This window comes from Thamnophis elegans, chromosome 1 (genome assembly GCF_009769535.1).
Source record: "Thamnophis elegans isolate rThaEle1 chromosome 1, rThaEle1.pri, whole genome shotgun sequence".
NCBI lineage: Eukaryota > Metazoa > Chordata > Lepidosauria > Squamata > Colubridae > Thamnophis > Thamnophis elegans.
This window is the reverse complement of record NC_045541.1, coordinates 89,306,560-89,319,803: the sequence shown is the minus strand read 5'-3', so window position 1 is coordinate 89,319,803 and position 13,244 is coordinate 89,306,560. Positions and strand designations below refer to the sequence as shown.

At 40.0% G+C, this 13,244-nt stretch overlaps 1 protein-coding gene across 1 annotated transcript in view; it reads right to left on the bottom strand.

The window, feature by feature from the left end:
- Positions 1-2,077: 2,077 nt before the first annotated feature.
- OVCH2 (ovochymase 2) overlaps positions 2,078-13,244 on the bottom strand; it is a 36,621-nt gene continuing 25,454 nt past the window's right edge. The window contains exons 15-21 of the mRNA XM_032212922.1: positions 11,849-11,926; positions 10,854-11,040; positions 9,308-9,380; positions 5,521-5,716; positions 4,441-4,592; positions 4,166-4,334; positions 2,078-2,097 (exon numbers count right to left, since the gene is read on the bottom strand). Coding sequence (XP_032068813.1) covers positions 2,078-2,097; positions 4,166-4,334; positions 4,441-4,592; positions 5,521-5,716; positions 9,308-9,380; positions 10,854-11,040; positions 11,849-11,926 — 875 coding nt within the window. The remainder of the gene's footprint in view (positions 2,098-4,165; positions 4,335-4,440; positions 4,593-5,520; positions 5,717-9,307; positions 9,381-10,853; positions 11,041-11,848; positions 11,927-13,244) is intronic.

The window sequence follows — 13,244 nt, the reverse complement described above, 5'->3', positions numbered from 1 at the left end:
ATTACTCAGTGCCTTAATATGATGAAAAATTATATTTTCAGCGAGATTCATCAGAGAAGAGTCTCCCAGCCACAAAGAAAAGCTGTTGTGAAAAGCAACAACTGGGCAGGATTGCAACACCCACCCGTGGTAGTCCTCGCCTTATGACCACAATGAAGCCCAAAATTTATGTTGTTAAGTGAGACATTTGCCCCTTTTTTTACAACTTTCTTGCCACAGTTGTTAAGTGAATCACCACAGTTGATAAATTAGTAAAATGGTTGTTAAGTGAATCTGGCTTTCCCCATTGATTTTGCTTGTCAAAAAGGTTGCAAAAGCTGATCACATGACCATGGGGCACAGCAACAATCATAAGTATGAGTCGGTTATCAAACATCTGAATTTTGATCATGGGGATGGTACAAAGGACGTAAGTGTGGAAAACGGTCATAAATCACCTTTTCCTGTGCCGTTGTAACCTTAAACAGTCACTAAACGAACCTATACTCTCTTGATTAGGCAGAGGAGCCGCTGAACTCAAATACTTGGAGGCAGCCAGTGTGCTGACTTTTTCTATAGGATTCTCGGATGTTTCTTAGGTGTCTGCTTTCAGGGGTTCTTTGATTGGACAAAGAATGACTATAGAAATACTTCGTGTCTTGCATCACTCTTGGATGTAAAACTCTGAAGAGAAATTTGGGGTGTAGATCCAATTAAATAATCAGAGTAAAAGGTAGGTGGATCCTTGGGGATGCTATGAGAGTCTTGGGTCAATAGAAAGAAGTGAAATAGAGGGTTGGAGAGCACCTTGGCAACCTGGGCTGATCTTAAAAAATGCTCTCAGTCAAATCAACATGCCATTGTCTTTCGTTAGAGGAAAGCGGTCTCGCAAGTAGCTGGCGATCACGGAAAGCTTTATTTGGTCATGCGTGGGATTGGGTTGTGCGTGTTCAACAGTGGTGGGTTTCAAAAATTGTTCGAACCTACTCTGTGGGTGTGGCCTCCTTTGTGGGAGTGGCTTGCCACCCATGTGACCGGATGGGAGTGGCTTGCCGCCCATGTGACCGGATATGAAGATGCTGACGACACTTGTCAGAACCACCTTAAATTACCTCACACACAGCACTGGCATGCATAAGAATATGATGTAAACTTGTTTTTTAAAAGGCATCTTTGGTTTGCGTTAAAACAACTTCAACACACGCAATGTTCTGATTGCACCACAAACGCAGTAGTCATCCTCACCTTTCACAGAGGCACTGAGTTTTATAAATATGAGCATGATAGTGTAGAATAATCATATCCAAGGACCAGTGGTGGGTTTCAAAAAAAACCTCTTCTGTAGGTGTGGCCTGCTTTCCGGGTCCACTGGTGGAACCTCTTCTAACCGGTTTGGTAGATTTGACGAACCGGTTCTACCAAATAGGTGCGAACTGGTAGGAACCCACCTCTGGTGTGCAATCATCCTCCACCCCCCACCCCACTACCACTGCCGGTCTATGGACCCCCAAAAGATTGGGGACCACTGCCATAGAGCATTATTTGGAAATATATGGCAAGCATCTCAACTAGAAGTCCTTGTACATACATTTATTTGCCACATTTGTTAAGTATGATGGTGAAAAACCTATGTAACTATAATTTTCATCAGGAGGCTAGACATTGTTAATCTAATGTGCAAGTAATAATACAATCACATACACTTCTTGCCACACAATCGGTAGTGCTGCTTCATCCTTACTTTTGTCCCTTTTTCTCCTCCCTTTAACATAGTTAATATGGAAACATCTATATTCATTTATACTATAAAATTACTGTAAAAACAAGGTGCACTCTAATTTTTTTTAAAAAGTTAGAACTCCTAATTCATTCAGTGCTTTTACTATTGCTATCCAAGTAATTCTTAAGGCATACAGAAACTTGAACTTAAGCACACACTTAAGACAATTAATAATAAATGAATATCCCAGTATGAGAATAGAGCAGTTGCAGCTTTTTGTCTTTTTTCCCCTTTTTGACCATCATAGCTCACACATCCAGGAGTCAGACACATGAACTAAGGAATGCCCTTCACAACGGTGCCTTTATTTAGTTGTCTTCATGCCATACTTGATGAATCTGCAAAAATAAAGAAGCAAGCAATGACTGCCAATCAAAAGCTGATCCACATTAAATTACAACAAAAGGCATGGCATAATGATTATGAAATGCTTAAGCTTTCTGGGAATACGTTTAATTAAAGGTTAACACTAATTGCAATTGTTTTGGTAAGATTCTAGAAACCCATTGCTAGAAGTTGACAACATCCCATCACAGCACCAGTGTGAGACGCATCTGCCATGTCTCTTAGAATCGTAGCCTGTTTCCCTGAGAAAAAGACCTCCCCGGATAATAAGCCCAATCGGACTTTTGAACGCATGCGCTAAAATAAACCCTCCCCAAAAAGATTTAAGTACCTGCACAGCCGTTCCCCACCATTTCCTCTGGTTGCTTGCTGCACAAACAACACGAGGTGAGGAAGGGAAGGGGGGAACATGTCCCACACATCCTTACCTAACAGCCGTTCCAGCAACCCTAGCCATCGTGCCACTTCTGTCACGGTAACTGCCACAAAAAGAGCAGCAGGCCTAGCGGCGCACTTCGCTGCTGCAGCAGCGCAAAACAGCAGCAGCCATGAAGTGACCACACTCGCCACCTCCCGCACCTCAAAAATAATAAGACCTCCCTGAAAATAAAGCCAAGTGCTTATTTGGGGGGGAGGGTTCAAAAGAAAATAAGACCCTGTCTTATTTTTGGGAAAACACGGTAGCCCAACTCCACTGTTAATATAGAAACGGCCAGACTAACTGGAAGAAATGAGCTGTGACTTTTAAAAAAATCAATCTGAAAATAAAATTAGCAATAGCAATAGCAGTTAGACTTATATACAGCTTCATAGGGCTTTCAGCCCTCTCTAAGCGGTTTACAGAGTCAGCATATTGCCCCCAACAACAATCCGGGTCCTCATTTTACCCACCTCGGAAGGATGGAAGACTGAGTCAACCCTGAGCCGGTGAGATTTGAACTGCAGAACTGCAGTCAGCTGAAGTAGCCTGCAGTGCTGCATTTAACCACTGCGCCACCTCGGCTCTTAAATGAAAATTGCACTTCCACCCCCCCACCCCACTACTACTGCCGGTCTATGGACCCCAAAAAGATTGGGGACCACTGCCGTAGAGCATTTGGAAATATATGGCAAGCATCTCAACTAGAATCCTCGTACATACATTTATTTTCTACATTCGTTAAGTATGAGGGTGAAAAACCTATGTAACTATAATTTTCAGACCAACTGGAAGAAATGAGCTCTGACTCAAAAAAAAAAACTCAATCTGAAAATAAAATTGCAGGAGTTGTTAAAGAAAAGATTTCTCAAAATCCTGAGTACTTCTTGTAATTTAAGGATCTCAGCACAAACATACAAAAGAGCCTTTAAAAGATTTTGCATTTTGCTTCCATGTAATCTCACGCACAGGCCAATATACAGGATCCCACATGGAGAGAAATGTAGAAATCATTAAATCAGATTGGTCAACACAGGTCAGACGTAAATTACAAAAGAATCCTTGCAAAGTTAACAACTTGAAAGCAAATACAGCTGGAAGGGCTTTGGGCTTTTTAAAAGTATGAATTATCCTTCATTCAGTTAACTAATATGAAGCAACCCTTCCACACATGGACCTCCCCCCCCCTTTATTGTGAAAGCTATGACAATACAATACATTTCCCTTGGGGTTTGGAAATTCCTGTTCTTGAATGTCAGGTCATAGGTGGGAGTAACTTTGCTCCCAGGGACTGAAGATTATAAACTTGCTGTCCTGGTTCTGAAGAATGCTTTCCTAAATCAGATATGAGGGAATTTTGGGTAGGGCAGGAGTAGACAACATAAAATAGCCCTGTCATCTCTTACAACAATTTGATTGGAATAATTTATTGGCAATTGTGTTTGTAATTCCCTTGCTGGCTTCTCCACATTGAAGGACTGGAGCAGTATTACTTGATTGACTGAGCAGAATTACACTGAGATTGTTTCTACCCCCTCTGATATATGCAAAGGGCAGCAGTCCATCTGAAACAGTTTTGTGCAGGTACGCATATGAAGAAAATGCAGATCAGAATTGAAGAGCTGTTGTTAAAATGAACATACTGTTTTTTCCATATATGTATTGACTGATCCAATCGGCAAAAGCAGCAACATTTGTATAGACTCCTGGGTAGCCTTTTCTTCCACAACCAAGGCCCCAGCTGATTACTCCATTAAGAGTGTAGAAGCTTGAGTCTTTAACAGGACAAACCAGTGGGCCTCCAGAATCACCCTAGTGAAAAGGAATACAGCTTACGTTAACAGAACCTGTTTGTCAAAGAAGTATTATAGTAAAGCTTCAGAATTTGTGAAATGCATATACTCCATAGGCAGCTTACTGTACAGCCATCTTTTCCCCCTTCTGCAGGAAATCCAGCACAGAACATCCTTTCGTTGACCAAACCAGGATGGCTCTCATAGTATTTCTGGCATTCTTCAGAAACCAAAATAGGAACTCTGAGTTGATGCAGTTTACTTGACTGTGCTCTATCTTGAGGTGAAAGAGGGGGGAAATAAATCATTTACAATGAAGAAAGCAACAAGGAGGACCTTTAAAAGGAAGAGAGCAACTTGTGATGTTCAATCTGATTTCACAGAACCCTTGGTTTAATTTCAAAATCCCTGTATGAAATCACTTTGGACATCTGACAAGAGGGATCAGCCTTCCCTGAGGAAGAAGAAGAGGGAGAAAGTGATTTTTTTTTTTTAAAAAAAAGAGAGGAATGGGAGGCAAAATGAAAAAGGGAGGCTTGCCTACCATTCATTTGGTCTTGTGTGGAACACCCCCCCCAAAGAGATTGCCTATAAGGAAATGTAATTCTTGATATAAAAAGGATCTTCTCACCCTGTCTGAATCTAACATGCTGAGTTGATATGTATCATCTTATCATTCTTGCAGTCTACCTTTACATACATACATACATACATACATACATACATACATACTTGTGTGTGTGCATGTGTGCGTGCGTGCGTGTGTTCCAGCATAACTCTGGGACGCCTCAAGCAATTTCAACCAAACTTGGTACACAGATGACTTACTCTCTGAAAAAAAAATACTGTTGGGGTAAGATATCCCTAACGCTTGTCGGAGTGTGTATTCTGTTAAGATACAGCCTGTTATGTCTTAAAATGGCTTCTACTGTACAAGTGCAGTAGAGTTGCCATGGTAACAGCTTCACAGTACTCCACAAGAGGGCTGCCTCTGGTAAGGAAGAAAATCCGACATTAGAAATTATGTTTGGTCCGGACATTTTCCCTCTAAAAATAAATACCCAGGAAATGCTGGATTATCAACTAGTTTTCTATAATTGATCCAGCTTTTTTTCATATTCTTCCATGGCTGACGGATAGAATAAGAATCATTCTGGCTAATCAACGAAGAGACATATTTTTTTGATGGAAAAGGAAATGCTCACCTTCATACTGATTGCCCCATCCTGTAATTACACAAATCCTCGAAGGTTCAATCTTCTCCTCTTGCTCCGGAAGGCATACTGGATGAACATAATGATTGAATTCTAAAGGCTCAGTAAGTTCCATTAGAGCAATGTCTGAATCAAGAGGGCTGGTGTTGAAATCTGGATGCAGGATGTACTGTTTCACCAATCTTTTCTACACATGGGAAAATCATGGCAGCATGTTAGGTGAGATTATATGCTCATATATATATTGGATGTGCTAATCAACTTGGGTGCATTCCAGTTGATCTGTCTAAGACATTGATATAGCAGAGTTCGATATAGGTAGTCCTTGACTTACAACCACATCAGTGGTGGATTTTTACTACCAGTTCTGTGGGCGTGACGTGGCTTGGTGGGTGTGGCAGGGGAAGTATACTGTAAAATCTCCATTCCCTCCCCACTCCAGGGGAAGGTTATTGCAAAATCCCCAGTTCCTCCCAATCTGCTGGGACTCGGATGGCAGAGAATAGATGGAGGCGGGGCCAGTCAGAGGTGGTATTTAGTGTTCCTTTGAACTACTCAAAATTTCCGCTACTGGTTCTCCAGAACTGGTCAGAACCTGCTGAATACTACCTCTGAACCACAGTTAGGACCAGAATTTCTATTGCTAAGCAGAGTGGTTGTTAAGTGACTCATACCTGATTTTCTTTATAAAAATGCCACAGTTGTTAATGCAAATCACTGCAGCTAAGTGATTCACGCATTTTTGAAGCAAATCTATTTCCCCAATTGACTTTGTTTGATGGAAGCTGCCTGGGAAGATCACAAATGGTGATCAGGTGATCCCAAAATGCTATAAACATTGTAAATTCACACTGCCCCTGAATTCTGATCACATGATTGTGGGAACGCTGCGACAGTTGTGTGACATAAATCATAAGTCACTTTTTCAGTGCCATCATAACTTTAAACAGTCTCTAAACAAATGGTCATAAATCAAGGACTATTTCAAGCTGTTTAGAAAGAAATCTTTTCTTTTCATGAGAGGCAAGAGCCAGTGATAGAATAAGATAGGCAAAATAGTAATTCACTATAGAAATCCAAATCAAAGCAGGCCATATCATAAAAAAACATATTTTCATGCAAACCTCTTGCTTGACTGATGCTTCTACTTTGTTACTTAGAAGATTGAGTAAATAACAGGCATAAAGTTATGAAAGGCATCTGCTGCTTATGAGACCAATAGTATAAGAGTAGTGCAGGAGGGAAGCATTCCCTAAGTCAGTGGTTCTCAACCTGTGGGTCGGGACCCCTTTGGGGGGTTGAATGACCCTTTCACAGGGGTCGCCTAAGACCATCAGAAAACACATATTTTCGATGGTCTTAGGAACCGAGATACCAATTTTATGGTTGGGGGTCACCACAACATGAGGAACTGTATTAAAGGGTCGCGGCATTGGGAAGGTTGAGAACCACTGCCCTAAGTGAAGGAGTTAAATTCTGTGGGCCTTGTAGCATTGTGTTTATAACACCTGGAAGGCTGGGACTGAGAGCTGGTCCCACATGCCTCCTCTAAAGTGACCTGAACATAATCATTATATCATCCTGATCCTGGCATCAAATTGCCCGAGGTTTTTTGTTTTATCTTTTTTCAGGACAGGAATGTGTAACTTTTTAAGTCAAAGGTTGCATTTAGCTTTTGATGGCATGCTGGGAGCCACCTACTAACAAGTGTGTAGGCCCAGAACAGATTAGATTTAGTTTTAGTTTTATCTAAACAAGCATTAACTAAGATGATTTCTTCTCATGCATTTAATCATACTCAACCATCCATCACATTAAAAATAATAGTCCCCTTTGTTGAAGTTACTACACTACAGCCTTTACTTACAGCATTAAGCTGCAGGCAATACACCTGTGCTTTTCAGATGTCCTACATAATCTTCTCTTACATCACTGGGTAGCTACGAATGTTAAGGATGTCAGGCTAAAGAACAAGACTCTTTTTTATTAATTGTCCAGTGTTATTATATAGTACAGGAAGTCTTTGACTTAGAACCATACTGGGAACCAGAATTTCAGTCACTTAGCAATGTGGTTATTAAGTAAATCTTAATGTGATCAGATCCAATTTTATGACTGTTCTTACTGCATTTCTAAAGTGAATGATACAATTATTAAGTTAATTTTACTTCCCCCATTTATTTGTTTATTATTATTTTTAAAAATAATAAGTTTTTATGCAGCCCATTTCCGCTAGAACAGGGGTGTCAAACTCGATTTCATTGAGGGTCATATCAGGGTTGTGTTTGATCTTGGGCGCGTGGCCTGGGTGGGCATGACCAGCCCAATGTCACTTGTGTTGGGGGTGCCTGTGGGGCCCGAGTGCTCTGCTAGAGAAAATGGGCTCCCGATCTCCATTTTTGGCTGTGGTGGCCTCCTGCAACCCTCTGCCAGTGTAAACAGAGCTCATAGCCCTCCCGATCTTCATTTTTGCTGGCAGAGGCACTGTGGGCCAGTCCTTCACTATTTCCAGGGCGGTCTCACAGGCCATATCTAAGTACCTATGTGCTGGATCTGGCCTTGAGTTTGACACCCCTGCACTAGAAGGTTTGACTTTGCTCATCAGAAGCCAGGTCAGAGGGTTGCAAATCATGATCATCAGACTGCAGGACACTGCAACCATCATAAATATGAATCCGATTGTAACTTCAAATTGTCACTAAACAAGTGGTCATAAACCAAAGATTGCCTGTAATGACTTTTTTCAAATGTACATCTTATCTATATACCAGGTTTTCCCAACCTTAGCAAATTGAAGGTGAGTGGACTTCAATTCCCAGAATTCTCAGTGATGGTTATGCTGGCTGTGGAATTCTGGAACTTGAAGTCCATATACATGGAAATTGCCACAGTTGGGACCCCTGCTGCCATTCAAGCCGGGCAAGTCTTCACTATCTACCAGTCAGCACAACACACAGTGGAACGTTCTTGCTTCAAACAATGATACTCAAAATTCCCTAGGATCAGCGAGTAATCAAGTCTCTGTATTTAATGATTCATATTCCGAATCCTTATTTACGACTAGATAAAATAAAATAAAAACAAGAATAAAAAGCAAAACAAACAAACAAAGGAATTAATAGCCAGAAATCAAAGAAAGCTATTTTCTAGCCTGGCTGTATTAGCTAAAGTAAATGTAATTCTGCAGCAGAACCAAATACTTTTAGAACTGTTAGGCTAGAAACTATTTGCTGATCCAAATAGAAATCATAGCTAATGGCATAAATGCTTCAACAAAACACTTCAATACTTAAACCAAACAAGTTTGACAAGTTCCACATTGCTTCAAAATCCTGTAAGACTGGCTTTACCAGAAACATGCCTCTGTATTATAAAATGCAAAATAGTACCTAGATCGTTTTCAGTTCAACTAAAAAGGACCGTTTTCCTTAAAAGAACTGAGGCTCACACATTACATAGAGCAGTGTTGTTGAACCTTTTTGCTATCAAGTGCCAGAAACCGGAAGAACAGCCGCCCAATGCGCATGTGCGCACCGGGAAGATGATATTTCAGTTTCTGGCACATGCATGTCCACCAGCCATATGGTCTTCCAGTTTCCAGCATTCCTGTGCACATGAAGACCAGCTGGCCGGAAGCCAGAAGACCTTGAGTTGACGGCTCACATGCCCAGAGAGATGGCTCCAGCACGCGTGTCCTAGGTTCGCCATCACGGATAGAGTACTATATGATCACGATCAATTCACATTATGTCATAAAGAAAGAACAACTTGTACTAACTTGGCTGCTCTGATCTTGCTCTTTTATATCATGAGTGCCCACCACCACTCTCCAAAGATCCTGATATTTTCCCCTAGAAAAACAACATAATTCAAATATTGCTTTAATCAGCTCAAGCATAGCATCTCTCATATTCCCCTACACAGTTATTCATTGGTAGATAAAGAAAAATGCTGAATTTGAAATAAGAATCCAGTATTGATCACAAACCAAGTAGGTTCACTAGGTGTTATAATATGATTATATAATTTTAAAAAATCTTCAATATATTTACTATGTTTAAAAATGTCCAGTCATTTGATAGGGATGGAAACTTCCAATTTATTTCATAGAGCTTCAATAATGAAAAGAAATGGGAACATAAATATTACATATAAATGTTGTAACTCGTGTAGCAACAGGTAGCCACATAACTATCAATAGTTGTCAGAGAGGGACTTTGTCATTAAATCCACATTTAATTAAATTAATATCTAATTAAATACATTATTCGATACATTAATATCATGCCCACGTAATGTAGTTTAAGTTGCAGAAGAGAGTTGAGAGTTAGATATTGGTATAATGAGGTGAGGCAAGCCATGAGTAGGATTGTTCTGAAATTGAATCAGAATTGTGTGAAGACCTTAGTATTCAGAATTAGAAGATACAAAATATTGGTCTTGAGAACTGGATAGCATTCATCACATGTATAGTGGTAGGTTGGATCAAATACAGGTAGTCCCCGGGTTATGAGTTTTCCCTTAGCGAACATTCAAAGTTACACAATAAGTGATCCCTGGCATTTACAAACAAGTCCCGAAATTATGAATATTGCAGAACCACGACAGTTGTTCGCTCTTACGAACAACCACAGAGGCTCTGCAACATTCACCCCACCTATTTCTCCTCCCCCGCCAGCTGGGTCTTCACAGGCACTTCGCCTGTGGAGACTCACTTACCTTGCAAAGATCTCCTCTCTGTCACAATTTCTTTGCCTGCTTCATTGCTCCAGGGTTTCGGTGCTTTCACAGAGAACAGAGGCCTAACGTACCACAAGATCATGTGAGATCAGTAGCATGAGAGCTCATGCTACTGATCTCGTGTGATCTCACACTTTAGGATTCTGTTCTCTGTGTATTGAGGTCTGGATGTTTGCAAATGGAGGGGAGGCTTCAGGCCTTCCCTCCATTTGCCATTTCCTTGTCGAAGCCTGCAGGGAGGTTGTGTTCCTGTCGGCTTTGGCAGCCCTTTACAAAAAGCTTTTGTTGGTACCAACGGAGTTTGGGAGGATATCTCCCTCCAAAGCTCTGTTCCTTCTGGCAAAGGCTTTTTGAAAAGGGTTGCCAAAGTTTATGGGAACATAATTTTCAAGTGTTTTGCCGATGAGAAAGGAGGACTTCTGTGGGCCTCCTTTTTTGTCTCCAGAGGCCTCGTCAAGTGGATCTCGAGTGAGAAAGGCTCGGAGGTTCACATGCAATCTTCTGGGCCTCCTTTTTTGTTGCCAGAGGCCTCGTCAAGCAGGCCTTTGTCTCTCTCAAAACTAGAGTATCCATAGTGTACTTACTCTTTTTTTAAACAGTGAGCAGCAGTAACAACCCATGTTCTTGTGAGAACAGCTCCACCACAGATGTTTTCATCCAAAATCTGCAAACTGGCCTGCCAAGGCCAGGAATACGGCACAGCTTCTTCACCGCCAACTATCCGACTAAAGAGAAATCTAGGCTGGTTGGAAGCTAATCCACATCTATCATCTGCTGACAGAGAAAATGTGAACATAGAGCACATTTCTTCATGGGAATCATAATGCTATTTACCCTTAGCTGGTTCTTTAGATTGCTTAGGATGTTGTCTGAAGAATTCTGGAAGATGAAATCCACCCAACTCAAAATTATCAAGGTTGAAAAACACTGCTCTAGACAAGTTATCATTAACAGCAGCACTGCATTAGAGATTTGCCAGTATAAAATTTGGTGTAAAGAAGAGGTAGTGGAGGTGTGCAATGGCTGTCCCAAGTGAGCACTCTTTTCCCAAATGGATAGTAAGTTTATTGGATGACCTTCAGTTAGTATCCATGCTTCAAATCCCTAGTCATTCTTCAGGTTTGCAATGGTCAAGTGATGGCTACTGCATCCCATCTCTATCCATAAAGAGGAAAGTCACTTCACTATGGAATTCCACACTTTTTTTTCTTTTTTGGCTCTTCATTAAAGCCTTCCTATTATAATGGAGCCTTTGTATAACCCAATAGATAACGGGTCTGATTGGCCAATATTCTATAAAAGAATGTACAAAAACCCAAGTTTTTAATCTGTGAGGTTCATTATTAAATAAATGGTTTCATCCATGAATTACTTATTAGAGAAACACAGTTTCCACCTAGATGAGTTGAATGACAATGGAATGCTTACAGAAATTTTATATAATTCTGTGTATGTTGTATTGCAGCATGTGCCACATTTATTCCAAGAATATTTACAAATTAAATTCTGGATTTCTCTCTGCTTTCCCTTTCCCCTTCTTTGTGGCTATTAAAAAGAATCTCAGGAGAAACATATTTACCAGGCATGTCTGTTTCATTTGCAGACTCACTGATTTCTTCAGGTATCACTCCACTGCTTGAATTTGTTATGTTTAAATCTAATAAAACCAGAAGCACACAGAAGCATTCTCAGAATTCCTGAAATGAATGTTACTTAGCTTTCACCAGGAAAGATAAAAATTCAGTTTACAACTACACGTATATGTAGAGAAGTAACTGATTTAATTTATGGTCTGCAATTTGGAGCACCATGTCCTAATTACACTTCCATGTTTTGCCTATTTTATTTTACTAAAGGTCTATTAGGTCAAAGGAAACCTGGAGTGGCAGATGAAACTGGTACATGAAATCAATATTAAAGTAACAGTGGTCCTTAATTAGCTTCATCACTTCATCCTCTTAATAATTAGGACCAGATTTCCTCAATCTGAAACTGTTAATATTGAATGCCCAAATCTGAAGAGTAGCAGGTAGTAGAAAATCAGGTTTACGATATGACTTACATGCATAAAGGCAGTGTGGTATACTGTAAAACCAGAGTGACAGGTTTTAAACTTGGCTCCAAAATTCAAGATTAGCTTTCACCTTAAAGAAGTTATCATTTCCACAATTACCTACCACATAGATTTTGTAATATCAAAGTTCACCTTGAGGTACATAATTCAGAGGCTAGATAATAATATTGCTAAAAGGAAGCACTTAATACAATATAATACAACTTATATGACTTATAATATACTCACATACTCACATGAGTTTAATACATTTCTATCATCTGAGTAAGTAATATTGAAGGAAGATTTTTTCCAAGGCTATATAATAAAAACATAGAGGCAAAGCCAACCCTGATTTAAGCATATTTGTTCTGAACTCCATTCCAAAGACTATACTTTAAAAAAGGAAGACTTAAAAAATAAAATGGCACAAGATATAAAATAATATATTTATTTATTACTTTTATACCTCATACTTCTTGACATTTCCCATGGAAAGAGGGTCTTGGTAGTGTAAAATTTAATCAATAAAATTAAACATTCAAATCAGAATAATGTAGGATTAAAAATTTTAAATAATAAATCAACATTATAAAGAAGCTGTATTCCAAGATGGGGGATTAGCAGTTGTTAATACAGGTAAGGAGGTTCTCATGGTGTCAGCCAGTCCCATAGTTGTGTGGGCCTCTTTGTCCCCCCCCCCCCCATGCAAGGCTTCACAGCCAGGATTTAACCTGGAGTAGGCCAAGAGATTGGGGGCTTTCCTCACCTCTGAGGGCAAGATGTTCCACAATGCAGTACTATTTCACAATATATATTAGAGACACTCAAATACGATGGTCCAAAACCTTCAGTACAAGGTGTTCTCTAAAAGGCTACAAAACAGGCAAGGCTATTCTAAGTACCTATGTTCAGTTCTATA